General features: G+C 35.8%; 1 protein-coding gene across 1 annotated transcript in view; it reads right to left on the bottom strand.

Moving 5' to 3' along the window:
* Positions 1-17,669, bottom strand: part of RNF19A (ring finger protein 19A, RBR E3 ubiquitin protein ligase) — a 54,684-nt gene that overhangs the window by 15,944 nt on the left and 21,071 nt on the right. Inside the window, exons 2-3 of the mRNA XM_010863518.1 lie at positions 11,283-12,048; positions 177-385 (exon numbers count right to left, since the gene is read on the bottom strand). Coding sequence (XP_010861820.1) covers positions 177-385; positions 11,283-11,956 — 883 coding nt within the window. The 5' untranslated portion in view covers positions 11,957-12,048. The remainder of the gene's footprint in view (positions 1-176; positions 386-11,282; positions 12,049-17,669) is intronic.

The following is a 17,669-nucleotide window of genomic DNA, read 5'->3' as shown; positions in this document are numbered from 1 at the left end:
CCAACTCAATACCACTTTCTTCTACAGAAAAAAACGAGTGCTTCTGGGACAGAAATGCTAACACGTAAAACACAATTCAAAAGAGACCAGGGACTGAATATTTATTGCATTTTTGAATTAAAATAACAGGTGTTCTGTATGTGCCAAATATTTTACTAGAAGTTAGCTGTAAATACCTGCTGCTCCAGACTCTTGACTGTAACTAATGGATGAAGAACGTATAGTTCTCAGACGTAAACTCTGAGCCCTCTCCTGTCGAGCAGCATCACAGGTCTGATTGGGGTGCCAAATCTGCTTACAGTGGTAGCAAAACTCTGTTCCACAGCCTTCTCGCCCACAAGTTAATTTTGGACAGCTAGCACATCCAAACGCTATCACAGCATACCTGTTAAGAATAAGAAAAATGATTCAAAATGTAATGCAAAATAAGAGATGTTCATTAAGTAAAAAAATTATCCAATTTAAATGCTATTCTTGAAAAAGTTTTATATTTATGCATGAGCTAACAGTCATAAACTCATGAAACCTATCTTCCCATCAATATAAAAATGGGAAAAAATACACAGTTCACAAAAGACATAGAAATGGCTAAAAAATATTGCTCAAGTTTAACTTTCAACTTTTAACTAAGACACCAAACTGTATATATAGCCTATTCCTAATTTTATAAAAATTCTATTAAATTAGCATTGTTTGCACATAGAAAAGACTAAAAATACATCAAAAATCTCAACAGTAGCTTCCCTGGTATTAGGGTTTTTTCTTCTTTATATACTTATGAGGCCAATTCATACATTTTGTGCATTATCTTGTATTTACGCATAAATTCTCATATTTTTGTTTTTAAGATGCATGGCAGAAATAGTCTTTGGCACCAATTCCTTTCTCAATTCTCAATCAGGAAATGTGTGTTTCTTTTTTTTGCTGCAGATAAAAGACTGAGAACAGCAGATTTGTGACTAATATCTCTTCTCTGAGTTACAATTTTTGGCACTTTAAGAATTTCTGACTTAAATAAATTCTGGGCACTCTTTAGATATTTATCCCAGAGAAGTGTAAAGTTACATTCATACAAAAGCCTATACACAAATGTTTACAGCAGCTCTGTAAACTCCAAACTGTATAGCTCCAAACTGGAAACAGCCCAGATGTCTTCAACAGATGATGGTTCAACAATCTATGATACATATATATAATGGGATAGTACTCAAAAACAAAAGTGTTGATACACTTAACAACTTGGATCAATCTCTGGGGTATTATGTTGAATCTAAAAAGTCAATCTCAAAAACTTATATACTTATGATTTCATTTATAAAACATTTTTGAAAGGACAAAATTTTAGAAATGGAAAACAGATCTGTGGTGGCCAGAAGTTAGAAATGGGGTGGGGGCAAGGAGTGGGCAAAAGCAAGGTGGATGTATTTAAAAAGCAAGATCTTTCAATATGAGCAATCCTTTTGTGATGGAATTGTTCAATACTTTGACTATGGTGGTGGATACACAAACCTACAGGTGATATAATGATATATAACCAAATACATACACAAAAATGAGTACAAGTAAAACTAAGGAAATCTAGACAAGAAGAGTGTATCAATATTGATATCCTGGTCGTGATGTTGCTTTATAGCTTTGTAAAATTATACCACTGAGGAAAACTGTTCAAAGGATATACAGAATATCTCTGTATTATTTCTTACAACTACACATAAGTACAATCAATTATCTACAGACCTTTCAATTAAAAAGTGTAGAGTTTGTGGTTCTCTTTGAAAGAAAACAAGTCATCTATGCATAAGAGGCTTTTGTAAATAGCAAACATTTTTGCCTAGAAATTTAGGGGAGTTTTCAGGGCATCTCTTGTTACTGGCAATAAAATTTAAATACTAGCTATAACAGAGATTTTTGTTGAATTTCAAGATAATCTATTAAATTATGCCAAATATTAAGAGTAAGGAAGCTTCTCTAATTTTGGACCTCTTGCCCCCTTAGAATCTCACCTTTAAACTTAAATTTTATATATTAAATTCTAATTTATTTCTGATAGGCCATTTTCTAATTACCATCATCTATCATAAACATGTTCAAACATGAATGAATTAAGGCAGTTTAAATCAGCACAGGGTAATCTAGGAAAATTTTGTTTCCCTGAGCTCTAAGATTTCCCTGAGGACTTATTCATTGCAGTCTCAATAAAAAGAAAACAATTCTTCAAAGACTCTTTATTTTCTCCCAAGTTATAACTTTAATCAGTCTTTCTAACAGTAGTAATTTTGGTGAAAAGAAAATGGTATTCTCTTCTAAATCTCTTCTTTACCCTAATTCTTCTTGAAAAAAGAAGAGAAGAGGAGGGACAGAATGGGGAGACCTGTATGTGTATGGCACAATGGTAAGACCAACTATTTTTTAAAGTCAATCACAATTTACACAAGCAGAACAAAATTTTAGACTATCAGACTCCACTTCTGCCACTTATTACTTGAATTAAGGTTACACATAAACTGCCTACAACTACGTTTTCCCAAACATCTAATGAAGTGAAATCACTCAGTCGTGTCCGACTCTTTGCGATCCCATGGACTATAGCCTACCAGATTCCTCCGTCCATGGGATTTTCCAGGCAAGAATACTGGAGTGGGTTGCCATTTCCTTCTCCAGGAGATCTTCCCAACCCAGGGATTGAACCCGGGTCTCCTGCATTGTAGGCAGACGTTTTAACGTCTGAGCCACCAGGGAAGTTCTTAAACATCTAGTAGGGATTCACTGAAGTTTGGCCTCCCTGGTGGCTAAATGGTAAAGAATCCGCCTGCAAATGCAGGAGACACCAGTTCGATCCTTGGGTTGGGAAGATTCCTCTAGAGAAGGATATGTCAACCCACACCAGTATTCTGGGAAATTCCCATGGACAGAGGAGCCTGGTGGGCTGTAGGCCATAGGGTCATAAAAGAGTCAGACACGACTTAGTGATTCAACAAACAGACAACAACAAAAGTCTGGCTTAGCCTCAGTATTCGGCCAAAAACAGCTTCAGCTTTGGCCTGACCTTTTAGGAGGCCAAATAAGCAAATGACTGCTTCAGTGACATTTCTAGTACCTCTGCATTTAGAGGATGAGATGGCTGGGGGGCATCACCGACTTGATGGACATAAGTTTGAGCAAGCTTCGGGAACTGGTGATGGACAGGGAAGCCTGGCATGCTGCAGTCCATGGGGTCACAGAGAGTCAGACAGGACTGAGCAACTGAACTGAATGACCACTATCATTTCTACATCAATATAAATAATGTATGTCATTTAAACATTAATATGTGAATATTCATTTTTAAATAAATGCTGAAAGCCTTTCTAAGACAACACAGTAGAAATCTAATTGCTTTAAATGATGAAATTTTACTGGACAACTTAAGTATATAAATGTACACTATGCGGCAAGAAGAAAATGTAAAATATTTAGTGATGATTGTGAAAGCCAAATTTAGATACAAACTTAAGAGCTTTCAAATTATTAAACAGGGAACAGATTTATAGGAAATATGAATGTCAAGATTGCTTTAACTAGATAAATTTAGGAAGAAAATATTCTTTCTGAGCAAACATATAAAATATATGAAGCAGTTTAGCAGAAATTGGGCTAAATCATAATTCTAACCTTTGTAGAGGCCATTCAGTATACCAGTATATTACTAAGCAGAACTTTTAAGAACTGACAATTTCTAACTAGTGATGTAGGCTATCTAGAGATAGCCTTTCAAGAAAAAGCCTTTTTTGGGAATTCTTCACATCATGATGAGGAGAATTAAAAGCAGAATGTCAATTTTGCCATTTCAAAATTTCACAAGTTCCAAAATCTAGCAAAATATCCATAAAAACATGCTATACCAAGGAAAGTGAGGACTCAAAAACATAGTTTCTTCTCAATAATCAAATTTCCAAACAGCTTTATAAATTCCTTTAAGATGAAAATTTCTTATAGTTTTGAGTCTAGAGACTTAAGTTTGTTGAAAATGACTGCTCATAGATAGTGCTTATCTATTTAGAACATTTAAAAATATGCAGTAATTATCAGGAGAAAACTAAGAGCTGACATGTTAGAGTAATAATCAGTCCTAGCATTATGATGTCAAACATTTAATATCTGACTGCTAATTTAAAAAAATTATTTCTTAGAATTTTATATTTATTCTTGTATTCCAGAAGTTCATCCCTTTATTACACTTTGACTGAGACGAGCATTGATTAAACATCTGGCCACTTGACTTTTGTGAAAACGCAGGTTTTGATGTATTTCAAAAATTAGGACATAATAACAAGAAAGAGTTACGGTATTTATATAAAACAACGTGTGTGTGGAGGGAGGGAGGGTAAGAAAGAGAGAAGAGAGAGGTGGGGGGGAGGAAAAGAAAGGAATAGTCACAGCACATCATATGTACTCAAATGTTAGAATGAAAGTACATCAAACTTGTTTCATGATACTCTGCAGTATTCTTTTAAATAGAAAAGCTAAGATATTCCTAGTGCATAGCTAAACATTTAAGTCCCATTCAATCTAAACAAATTACAAAGAAAAACGGGATTACCTTTAATAATACTAACCAAATATTTTAATGACTGTGAATTCTGATAACCATAAAAGTTAGGGTATTTTGTCTAGAAAGTTTTTCTTATGCTAATAATTAGTGTTTACTATGTAAGTGTTCCATCTTCATACATATTCAATCCTAATAGTAACTTAAGCACATTTTATCATTTTATTGTATAATATATCAAGGAATTAAATGTACCAAGCATTCACATATTTTGAAAACAGAATGATAGGACTCCTGAAGATGATTTTCATTGTGTGGGAGCCACGCTTTTTTTCCACTAGAAAATAACTCTCAAATTATAATGGAAGCAAATGGTAAAGTATTTGCTTTAAAGAAAATTTCCAATGCTCTAGTGCATTAGGTATTATTTGTGAAAATAACACGCTCCACAGTTCATAGAAATAACTGAATAATATTAGTTAACCAACTAAAAGATCTCTAGCTTAAACAGTACCCAAACCATGGTTCAGAAGACAGTTCTATCTCCTTTTATGATTCCTTATTTAACTCAAGTCTTAACTTTTCATCTCTATTTTTCAGCTAAAGGTCTCCAGTTACTTGAAATGCTTAAACCTTTCTACTTGGCAGGAGTGGAGGGATAGGAAGAAAGTGGGGAGGAGGGATAGGAAGAAAGCGGGGAAGAGGGAAAGGAACTGAAACAGAAGAGTTTTTTCAGAAATATTTTCTATTTGTTGGATTACTAAAGGTGATGCATACTAAGAAAGAACTCAGTGGTAAGTTAGGACATATGGCACCCACTCCAGTACTCTTGCCTGGAAATTCCCATGGACGGAGGAGCCTGGTAGGCTGAAGTCCATGGAGTCGCGAAGAGTCGGACACGACTGAGCAACTTCACTTTCACTTTTCACTTTCATGCATTGGAGAAGGAAATGGCAACCCACTCCAGTGTTCTTGCCTGGAGAATCCCAGGGACGGGGGAGCCTGGTGGGCTGCCAACTATTGGACACGACTGAAGTGACTTAGCAGCAGTAGCAGCAGCAAGCAAAATTAAAGTCCTTTTTTTTTTTTACTATAGGATTTGCTAAGATAATTTTTTCTTTATTTTTTGTTATTTTAATTTTCACAAAGTGTGTTGGATTCTGTCATGCAACAATGGAAATTAGCCATAATGATACATATACACCCTCTTTCTTAAGCCTCCCTACCTTACCTCCACCCCATCCTCTAGGTCATCACAGAGCAACCGACTGGGCTTCCAGTGTTATACAGCAATTTCTCCCCAACTATCCCCTTTACACACCATAGTGTATATGTGTTGATGCTACTAACATACCAATCGTGTACATAAATAGTAAATGCTATTTTGTTAATTTATTTGACCAAGACATCTATTTCCTGGGAGTGTTTGACAATACTAGAGGTTCCATAAAAAAGCACCGAGGAAGCAGGAATACCAACTGGGGTTGTATATTCCACCTAGAGCAAATTCTTTATGAAGGGAACAAGAACAAACTATACCTAACATGAAATGTAATCCTAAGAAAGATATAATAATCTTAATAAGTTTTTTAATTAAAAAATGAGGGGAAAGAAATTTTTATCCAGGAGTCCAAGGTAAGCACAAAGCCTTAATTAACAAAATCTTTAAAGAACAAAAAAATATAATGAGAAACACTGAAATCAGTTGGTCCAGTTAAGGAGAAAAGTCAGGTTTTACATTCAAATCAAAAAGCTCATGATTCCACTAGCAAGAAGTTATTATTCCGTGGAAAAGGAATGACTTAATTTATGTATTTGAGAGACAGTCTAGACAAAGCGAGGTTCATTTCCTGGTTCCTCCTTTCAGGATCTGCTTTCCTAGATAGGATGCTTTCTGTTCTGCTTTCCTGTACAAGCTGCAGGGAAGGTCTACAGTTGTCGAGAACTGCCCAGACTATTTGCAGAAGTCTGTCTAATTTCAGGGTGGAGTGTTACCAAGCCATTTAGTATGCTTATCTAAAGCTAACTTCTTTAGCTGACTAATTAGTAAGAGAAAGTTGATATGTCTCCTGTGTCTTATGTATCAACTCAGTTCTTGTTTCTAAGGCACATGTATTTGTTTCCTCGGGAGAAAATCAAAGTTGGATCTGTTCTCTGTTATAAAATTTCTAAAAGGTTAGCTTACAAAAGCATTTCCAGCATGTCGAAAGTTGGGCAAGTTATGGCTAAAACCCGAAGAGGATGGGAATGAGAGTCATACAGACAGCATAAAATTCTAAAAATACATATTCTTTAGTTCCTAAGCCTATGGTGCAATTCTTTTTTATCCATCATTAACAGTTTCTTCCACCAGAGTAAGTTAGTATTTAGAGCCATTTAAATGTCAGAAAATCCATTCAAAGCTTCACAAACCTGATTACAGTTGAGCACATTACTTTAAAATGGTTTATTAACTGTTCCTAAGATATACAATTTATATTAATGCATGTAGTCAGATTTGTTCATTCAATAACTCTTTTTATCGATCATAGGGTGAACCTGTGGTTATAAAGAAAAAATACTTTTATTTTTGTATTTGTCTTTCTGCTCACAAATATTAAACCACTTTTTATATTCTAGTATAATAAATGTTCCTGCATATTCAAAGCTTCCCAGTAAAGTCAGAAGCAGTCACAGGAGATGACATGGATAATGTGTGCTAATAGCAGGGTAGATTTAGCCAACTGAAACAAGTGATGACAGACACCAAAATGCCCATTTTTTTGCCATTTACCTAGACAATGTACAGTCTCCTAGGCAGAAGGTAATCGATATTTTTATCCAAGACAGATTTTATGCTTCTCCTCCTACATGTCCCTCACCACAATTCTTTTCCTCAGCCATGGCCATGGCCACATTTTTCTCTGAGCTTGTACAGACTGGCATCTTCAAGAAGCAGTCCAGCTAACTTTACCCTGATTAAATCACCACAGAGGTTTGGCCTCCCAGATCCCTTCTCAACAGAGGTTTTCAGAAATACATACTGTCCTTTAAACAAGCTTAATCTTCTCTGGCCCTCAGAAGAGTAGAAAGAATTTTAAGTCAGAAACCCTCAGAGATCTCAAACAGAAACCAGATCAGGTTTTCTTTTCACTCTGAGCTAAGAATTATTTCTCAGTCTGTTAAATAAATCACAGGGTGAAGTAAAATGGTGTCAGATACAGAAAATGGTCATTTTGATAAGTATGAAATGCAACAGAAAAGACAAAATTTTACATCTAGCATTTCTGGAAAGAGTCTTTTAAGTATAATGTATTGAATACAATGAAAGGGATTAAAATACTACATGCCTAAGCATGCCTGTAGTCCTAACATATACTATGGGTTAAGCATTGCTGTAACTGCCAACAGCCAGATATTTATCAGTATCCCTTGTGCCAGATTTCAGCTATAAATGTAGTTTAAATAAAAAAATTTCCCTCTGCAAATCCAAAGATTTTAGTAAGTTCCAAGAGGGAAGAGATTTTCACCTTTTGTTCATTATTAAAAATGCCCAGTTCCTGGCACATAGGTACATTAAATAGTTGAATAACTATCTGATTTAAAATAAAAATAAAAATAAAACTTCAGAAATGGAGATGAAGAATGATAAGTAAGAGTTATAAAAAGCTTACTGTGTGCTCGGGATTACTCTAGCAATAGTATTAAAACCCTTCTCAATTCTTAAAACAATGTGATATGAGATTCAAAATCAAGTCTGTCCACACTCATGCTAAGTACAACTATAACTTTTAACACTGCACGATCTCATGCAGTATTCCATGTTATCAAAGCATACATATAAATTTTGTCACAAGGTGACATTTTCCACATAACACAACCAGAAAATCTACAACATAATAAAGTATACAAAATATGCTCTCAACAATCTAGTGTATCAGCATAAATCAAAAACAAATGGAAATAATCTCTGTGGCATTTTCTTTGTCTTTTGTGGGTAAGACTGACAACCACCAAAACCAAAAATTAACTTATAGCCAAATTAATCAAGGCTAATTCTTGTTCAACCTGTATAACAAATCAAGTAGCTTTCATAATAAAACAATCTATTAAAGTGTTTCTATTAGTTTATATTAGTTTATATCTGAGTTAACATTCATGTCCTCTTCTCCAAAATACTTAAAATACTAAGCCATTTTACTTTTTACCAATGAAGTCTCAACAAGAAAATGTGCAAAATACTTAAAAGTATAAGATTATGAAAAAAATTTAAATTTATGGAGAAATGTCATACCTATCAAAGGATTTATAAAGAATAATAGAATGAATACCCTCTGCATCTACCACACAAGTTAAGAACAGTATCAGTAGGGTGATCATTTAATTTGCAAACTAACTGGAACACCTGAAAAAGAAAGGTAATGCTATTAAAATGTACACCAGTACCATAATCATGAATTGGAACTACCTTGGGCAAACCAGAATCGATTGTTACCTTACTTAGCTGTGGCTTGAGAAGTTCCTTGATTATCCCTTGAAGTTCATATCCCTTCTTTTTCATCACAAGAGGTAACCATGAAACTAAATGTATTTTATCCACTTTACTGTTAATGAATATTTTTTGGTTTGTTTCTTTGCTATTAAAAACATTCTTAAAGATGTCTCCTAAATAGATGTCTCCTGGCACAAAAGTTAAAGAGTTTCCCTATGGTCTTTAACTAGGAATGGATCTTCTAAGTTATAGGGTAAATGTGTGTTCAACTTTATTAATATAATAGTAGGTGAGCTAACCAATCACCCATATTTTCCTATAGTTAATTTTTTTCCTTTTATTTGTATAACTTACCTCTATAATCTGTTTTGACTTTGATTTATTATATGTTGTGACAATCTAATTTCTTCCCCTCAAATAGCTAATTTTCACAATTCTATATAGTGAATATCAATCCTTTCCTATTGGTTTGGCATGCTTCCCTCCAAATAAGTTCTTACACAAGCAAAAATCTATGTCAGCCCTACTTACTGTGTTCTTTCAGGCTGCTAGTGTTGATTTATTATCTTCTATGATGACATGCTCCATCAACCCAGCACAAGGGAACACACCTATTTAGTGACCAGAAAGCTTACGCTCTTGGATTAATTCTCTCAGTCTCTCCTGGTCACAGGTTGTTACAGATAAGCATCCTTTTAATTTGTTACATCATTTTCTTTTCAAGTATTAAATGCTTAAAGGAACTTGTGAAGCACAACTTATCCTGGGGTTCCATGAAAGACAGTTAGAAAATCACACTTTCTCCAGATGAAATGCAATATACTTCTCCCTATTTGAACTCCTGCTATAGGGATATTTGCTATAATGACTTGGATAAGCCTTTTTTTTAACCTAAAATTTGCAACTGACTTGAAATCTACTCTAGTGAATGTGCACACCTGCACAGTGAAAACTATTCTCCAGGGGTCCATAGGATCAAGAGTGATATAACCGCACCTAAACTGTTCTCTGCTTGTTCAAATTCTTTAAAGGCACTGTTCATTATCTCTATTTTCTTCCCATCTTTCTCTTGAGAATTTAACCCTTCACAGGTCCCAGAGCTTGCTTCTACCATAGACCTGGAAGTACAGCAACTTTGGCCCAGTTTAGATAGTATTTTTAATATATAATTTTGTGATTTATGTTACAGTATGAGCATCCTGCAGTATAGGAGATCATAATACAGATCTGATACTGCATAGTACCTCTGAGTCTTTCACACAGCTAATGAATTCATAAAATGTTAAATAATTAGATAATATTTTTAATGCTTTATGTTACCCAGAAATCCTTGGTGGATAAGTCAAGTGCTAGTGAGACCTGGGAAAACTGGTTGGAATTTGCACAGGCTATAAACATATTATTACTTTCTTATTTAAAATTACAGGATTCATAGACTAGATGCAACATGAAATTTGCTGCTCAGTAAGCTTTATAATGAATTTTATTAGTCAGAGTCCTCAAACTGTCACTTGATAAAGTGATTGATAAATCACATTCCAGTCTTGTCTCTGATGATACCCAAATAATCTTGGAAGTTCTGGGTTTTCCCAAACTCCTAACTATAATCTCTGGCTTACTAACAGAATGCTAAATCTCACCTAGTCTTCACGGCTTTCATTATTCTTGCAAAGCCTATGACTATTTCTTCCTAGTCCTGACAGCCATACTTGGTAAATGCTATTAACAGGGGCTGCTGTTAACGTAATAACCAAAGATACAAGCAAAATTATTTTAAATATTGGGAAAATATTTGTAGTTCACAAACTTGAGGCAAATGAAATATTATATAACCTCCAGATCTTGAGACTAGTAAGTACTTACATATTCCTACAGGAAGACATCATACTGCGGCACACATTAAGAGGCCTTTCGAAAGGGTCAGTTAAATTTATACGAATAATTCCCCCACCAAAAGCAAACCAACAAAACGTCTGACCATTTATTATACCAAAGTAAAAATTCTCCAAGTAGATGGGGAAAATCAATATGACTAGATCCTGTGCCCTACCATCTTATCCTTTTCTTCTGAAAATAGCCTATGTGAATATATGATGGAAAGACGATATAAAAATGAACATCTAACACTGTACCTGACACACAGTATATACTCAGTCTATTTTTGCCTATTGAGTGAATTAACTACTTGGCATGTTAAGACTTTTCTTTTAAGTAACAGAAAACTCATATTTTATACACAGAGGAAAAAATTAACTCAAGAAAAATCAAACAAAACCTTCTTACCCACAGTCTGGAGCTGGACACCACCTACAATCAGGATCTGCAACAAGCCACCGTCTAAGCATAAATTCTTCATATTTTTCCATCAAGACATCATCACTTAGTATCAAGCGGATATCATGGGGATTAAACCGTTCAGTACATTCTGGGCAACTGATATTAACTCTACTTTCAGAAATTTCTATCCTTAGATATTGTCGTAAGCAATCCACACAAGATCTATGATGACAAGTCATTATCTCAGGAAATCTGTCTTTAGAATGCCGCAAAAGGCACAAGGGGCACTCTATAAAGTCTCCAACTTGTTTGCTGATGGAAGTTAGCCCATTGTCAGAGGAGGTATTTGTAGAGAAAATGGAGTTCTTATCAGTACACATTTCAGAATGTATACTCTCAATACTTGCAATTCCATCCACCCCGCCATTCAGCTCCCTTGATTTACGTTTGTTATCCTTTTTCCTCCGAAACAGAGAGCCTATTGAAATTCTTCTTTTTTTGGGTGCCTTTTTGACTGAAGGCAAGCTCACAGATGAAGCAGAAGACTGAAGATCTCGATCTGAACCCATCTGCCGATGTAAACTCATGTCTAAAATGCTCATTAGAATTGAGTCAGGGTCTGTGTTTACACACAGCCCTTCATTATATTTAAAGATAAAATCTATTTCTTGTTCTTGCATTCAGATTAAGTCATGATGTTAGAAAATCCTACTTGGTTCCTTCAGAGAATTCTTGAAAGAGTTCAATTTATAGAAGACTTATCACGGATGTTCTGAAAAACAGAAGAAAACAAAACAGCAAGATTATTTAATTGTATTCACCATGTGCATGTCTTTTTAATAAACTTACAAACTCTCTATGAAATGTCAAACAAGTATGTACTTTAATCAACGGTTTTTGGGTTTGATTTTTTTAAATAAGGCCAGTTTATGGTAGTGCTAGTGGTAAAGAATCTGCCTGCCAATGCAGGAGAGATAATGATATGCGTGTTCAAACCCTAGGTCGGGAAGATCCCCTGGAGAGGGCATGGCAACCCACGCCAGTATTTTTGCCTAGAGAATCCTATGGACAGAGGAGCCTGGCGGGCCACAGGCCATAGGGTCACAAAGAGTCAGACTTAGCATGTAGCACGTTAGCAGTGATCAGTCTACAAGAGATATAAAACCAATGCTGATATAACAAAGATATTATTTAATCTTAAGAATCTAATTTGAGTTGACCTTATTATTAAAATCTTGTATAAAACTTCTGATTTTTATCATACTCAAACCTCAATGATTCCCACTGCCTTTAGGAGTTTTTTAAAAACTGACTATAAAATGTACATGCAAATATGAAGGGCTAAGAAGAGCTTATACAACTTTGAAGAACAGTGTGTATGTGGAGAGGGAGCAGATTCTCTTACACTGGCAGAAATAATGACTCATTATAAAGTTACAGTAATGAAGAAGACAGTGTGGTACAACACAAAGATGGATATAAAGACCAATGGGGAACAAAACACAGTCCAGGAAAAAAGTCCCACTGATACACATGAATCCCTGACTTACTGTCAAAGGTGACCCTGCTGAGCATTGAGAATGGCCTTGTCAAAAACAAAACAAAAACAACATAGTACTGTTTTACTGGTTACCATCTGAGGAAAGGAACTTAACCTATAGGTAACCCTCTGCATAAAAATCAATTCAGATGGTTAATAGATCTAAATGTGAGAAGTAAAATCATAACACTTCTAGCAGTCGGTAGAAGAGACTATTTCAATGAAAAGATTTCTTAAATGAAACATACTAAAGTACCTGCCATAAAAGACTGTTAATTGCACTACAATAAAATCACAAGATAGTATTAAGGGAGTGGGAGAAGACATTTGCCACATAAAACTAATAAAGGGCCAGTAACCGGAATATATAAAGAATATAGAAATCAAGACAAAGCAGAAAAATAGAAAACGCGCATGAGAGACGCTCACAGGCTCTTCACAAAAGAATGTGAGAAAGTTCAACCTCACTTGTTGTAGACATCAAAGCCATAATGAAAGACACTGCACACCTGGCAGGATGGCTAAAATTTCAAAAGACATTTCCAAATGTTAGCAAAGATGTGGACTGCTGATAGGAGTGTAAAACAGCATAACTACTTTGGAAAACTGTTCAACAGTATCTACCAAATTTGGACATACGGAAATTCTATTACTACAATATGTAACAGTATCTATTACATACTGATACTCCTAGATATGAATGCACAAGAGAAATGAATGCATACATGCATCAAAACACTCACATAACACTATTTATGGCAACACTAGTTATAACAAGCCCAAACACTGGACACAACCCATATTTCTATCAACAGTAGAATGGATAAACTGTGGTATATTCATTCCACTCTAGTACACCAGAAAGCAATGAAAATGAACAAAATACTGCTACTCATAAAACAAATATCAATCTCTCATAAAAGGATGTGCGTGTATGTGCTGTGCTTAGTTGCTCAGTTCTGCCAACCCTTTGCAACCCCATGGGCCGTAGCCCACCAGGCTCCTCGGTCCATGGGGACTCTCCAGGCAAGAATACCGGAGTGGGTTACCATGCCCTCCTCCAGGGGATCTTCCTGAACCAGGAATCAAACCGGGGTCTCCTGCATTGCAGGCAGATTCTTTACCAGCTGAGCTACCAAGGAAGCCTGTGTGTTGTATAATTCCATTTAAATAAAGTTCAAAAACAGGTAGAGTTAATCTCTAATACATGTCAGAAGTCAGAACTACAGCTACCTTTTGAGAAATGGCACATGTACAGTGGTTACAAAGGTATATTCACTTTGTGATAAATCACTGACCTACACTCATGGTTAATGCGTTTTTCTGGGTGATCTTTATATCAGAATTAAAGGTAAGAAAACCATTTCACTCAGGCAAACTTTATTCATGTCCAACAGTTTATACCTTCCCATCATCTGCTGCATATTTCCTTAATTCTGAGGGAAATACAGTGTAATGGTAGACTCAACTAAAATTTTCTGCGTATTTTCTTCTCTACAGTTATTAATTTCTCTTGCATCTCAAAATGCTTTCTGTACTCCAGGGTTCAATATACGTATCAAAGAACAGACTATCTTGGGGATCCTAAGAATTTATCACTTAAAACATTAAAACCAGTGGTCACCTGGAGAATTTTTCAAACACACTTTTATAAATTTGATACCCACATAATTTATTATCCACGTCAGAACCTAGTAAGAGTGAATGAAGGTGCTATTAAGACGCTTACTCCTTGGAAGGAAAGTTATGACCAACCTAGATAGCATATTCAAAAGCAGAGACATTACTTTGCCAACAAAGGTTCGTCTAGTCAAGGCTATGGTTTTTCCTGTGGTCATGTATGGATGTGAGAGTTGGACTGTGAAGAAGGCTGAGCGCCGAAGAATTGATGCTTTTGAACTGTGGTGTTGGAGAAGACTCTTGAGAGTCCCTTGGACTGCAAGGAGATCCAACCAGTCCATTCTGAAGGAGATCAGCCCTGGGATTTCTTTGGAAGGAATGATGCTAAAGCTGAAACTCCAGTACTTTGCCACCTCATGAGAAGAGTTGACTCATTGGAAAAGACTCTGATGCTGGGAGGGATTGGGGGCAAGAGGAGAAGGGGACGACAGAGGATGAGATGGCTGCATAGCATCACTGACTCGATGGACGTGAGTCTGAGTGAACTCCGGGAGTTGGTGATGGACAGGGAGGCCTGGCGTGCTGCAATTCATGGGGTCGCAAAGAGTCGGACACGACTGAGTGAGTGATCTGATCTGATCTGATTAATATTTAAAATAGGATGTGTGTGTGTTAAGCTGTGTCCATCTCTTTGGGACCTCACGGACTGTAGCTCGCCAGGCTCTTCTGTCCATGGAATTCTCCAGACAAGAATAGTGGAGTGGGTGGCCATTCCCTTCTCCAGGGGATCTTCCTGATCAAACCCAGGTCTCCTGCATCATGCACAGATTCTTTACCATCTGAGCCACCAGGGAAGCCCTTAAAATAGAATAATGGGGACAAACTAGAACATATGGTGATCCCACTTAGGAAGCCTTTCCAAAACAGTGTGCAAATAAACAAATATGCCTTAAAGGAAAATAAAAAAACTTGAATACTAAAAAATTTAATATTTTTATATGGTAAAAAGTATAATAAAATAGGAAGACACGATAAATTAGTAATATATAACAATATTTTACATATAACAACGAACAACTTTCATGAGTATACAAACAGCATTTACACATTAGTAAGAAAAAGATGCACAACTCGGTGGTAAAATGAGCAAGGATATAGGAGGAAGAGTTTGGAGAAAAAAATACAAAAATCAGGAAGACAGGAAACAGTGTTCAACACACTGGAAATGAAAATTCAAACAGCAGACACCATCTCTGTACACAACAGGCTAACAAAGGTCGAAAGGGTGGGTGAGCGTGTACTGAAAGAAGCACCTCACAAACTGTTCAGAGGAGAGCAGGCAGCACAACTCTGGGGAACCAATTTAGCTGACTCATTGGAAAAGACCCTGATGCTGGGAAAGATTAAGGGCAGGAGGAAAAGGGGACGACAGAGGATGAGATGGCTGGATGGCATCACCAACTCAATGGACATGAGTTTGGGTGAACTCCGGGAGTTGGTGATGGACAGGGAGGCCTGGCGTGCTGCAGCTAATGCGGTCGCAAAGAGTCGGACACGATTGAGCGACTGAACTGAACTGAACTCGAAATGGAACTGTTCTCTGACCAGCAATCCTACGTGTAAAATCTATCCTTCAGAAATTATAAGGACACAAGTGTGCAAAGAAAGTGTACAAGGAAACTCACTGCAGCCAGGTGACAGAAGGAAATAAAACAAGGCAAACAAACCCCATACAAAACTTGGAAATAAGTGTCCAACAGGGAACTGGTAAAAATAAAAGAATCAACCACAATTTACAGGTAATAATAAGGAATAGATCTCGCTATATAACACTGAATGAGCAATAATAACTGCAAAACAGTAGTATGTATAATATGAAACTATTTGTGGAAAAAAAAATGCACCCACAGAGGTTTACAGGTACCTACAGAATTTGTGGAAAAATATTAAACCATTAATAGCAGCTACGTTGGGGAGAATAATCTTTAGTATTCACTTTCTGCCTTCTGTGTAAATTACAATTGTATCATGAGCATCTACTACTTACAGGTTAAAAAAAAACAACCCTAATTTAACCCCACAAACAACAACAAAAAAACATATTCCACTCTAGAATTAACCAATCAAATTGAGAATGTGGTCCAGAACTTGTATATTTTACAAATGTTCTCAGTAATTTAGTTGTACACACTGATCAAGAACCATTAACACTAAAAAGTCTGCTAAACTCCTGCACTTAAAAACAGAATTCTGTATGCTTGGTCTCCAAAACAAGGCTCCTTGTTTTTCATTACTTTAGGTACTAAAAATAAAAGTTCCATTAAAAAAATAGACAAGAAAAACTTCATGAAGGAACACTTCCAAACCCATTCTACGAGGCCACCATCACCCTGATACCAAAACCAGACAAAGACATCACAAAAAAAAGAAAAGTACAGGCCAGTATCACTGATGAACATAGATACAAAAATCCTCAACAAAATTCTTGCCAATAGAACCCAACAACACATTAAAAGGATCATACACCATGACCAAGTGAGGTTTATTCCAGGGATGCAAGGATTCTTCAACATATACAAATCAATCAATGTGATGTAACATATTAACAAATTGAAAGATAAAAATACGATAATCTCAATAGATGCAGAAATGTTCGACAAAGTTCAGCACCCATTTCTGATAAAAACTCTTCAAAAAATGGTCACAGAAGGAACCCACCTCAACATAATAAATAAAGACCATATATGACAAACACATAGCAAACATTTTCAACAATGAAAAACTGAAAACATTTCCTCTAAGATCTACAACAAGACAAATACCAGATTAATAGTTGCAGGATTAGCTTTTTAAAAATAATATAATCAGAGTTATTGATAGCTAACTTATTTATCAATAACTTTCAGTAAGTTATTGACAAACTCAACATTCTAAAAACTAAGATTATGGCATCTTGTCCCATCACTTCATGGCAAATAGATGGGGAAACAATGGAAACAGTGACAGATTTTATTTACTTGGGCTCCAAAATCACTGCAGACGGTGACTGCAGCCATGAAATTAAAAGATGCTTGCTCCTTGAATGAAAAGTTATGACAAACCTAGACAGCATATAAAAACCAGAGACATTATTTTACCGACAAAGGTCTGTATAGTTAAAGCTATAGTTTTTGCAGCAGTCATGTATGGATGTGAGAATCAGATGATAAAGAAAACTGAGCGCCAAAGAATTG

This window comes from Bison bison, unplaced genomic scaffold (assembly GCF_000754665.1).
Source record: "Bison bison bison isolate TAMUID 2011002044 unplaced genomic scaffold, Bison_UMD1.0 scf7180017864491, whole genome shotgun sequence".
In the NCBI taxonomy this organism is placed as follows: domain Eukaryota; kingdom Metazoa; phylum Chordata; class Mammalia; order Artiodactyla; family Bovidae; genus Bison; species Bison bison.
This window is presented reverse-complemented; position numbering and strand designations above follow the sequence as displayed.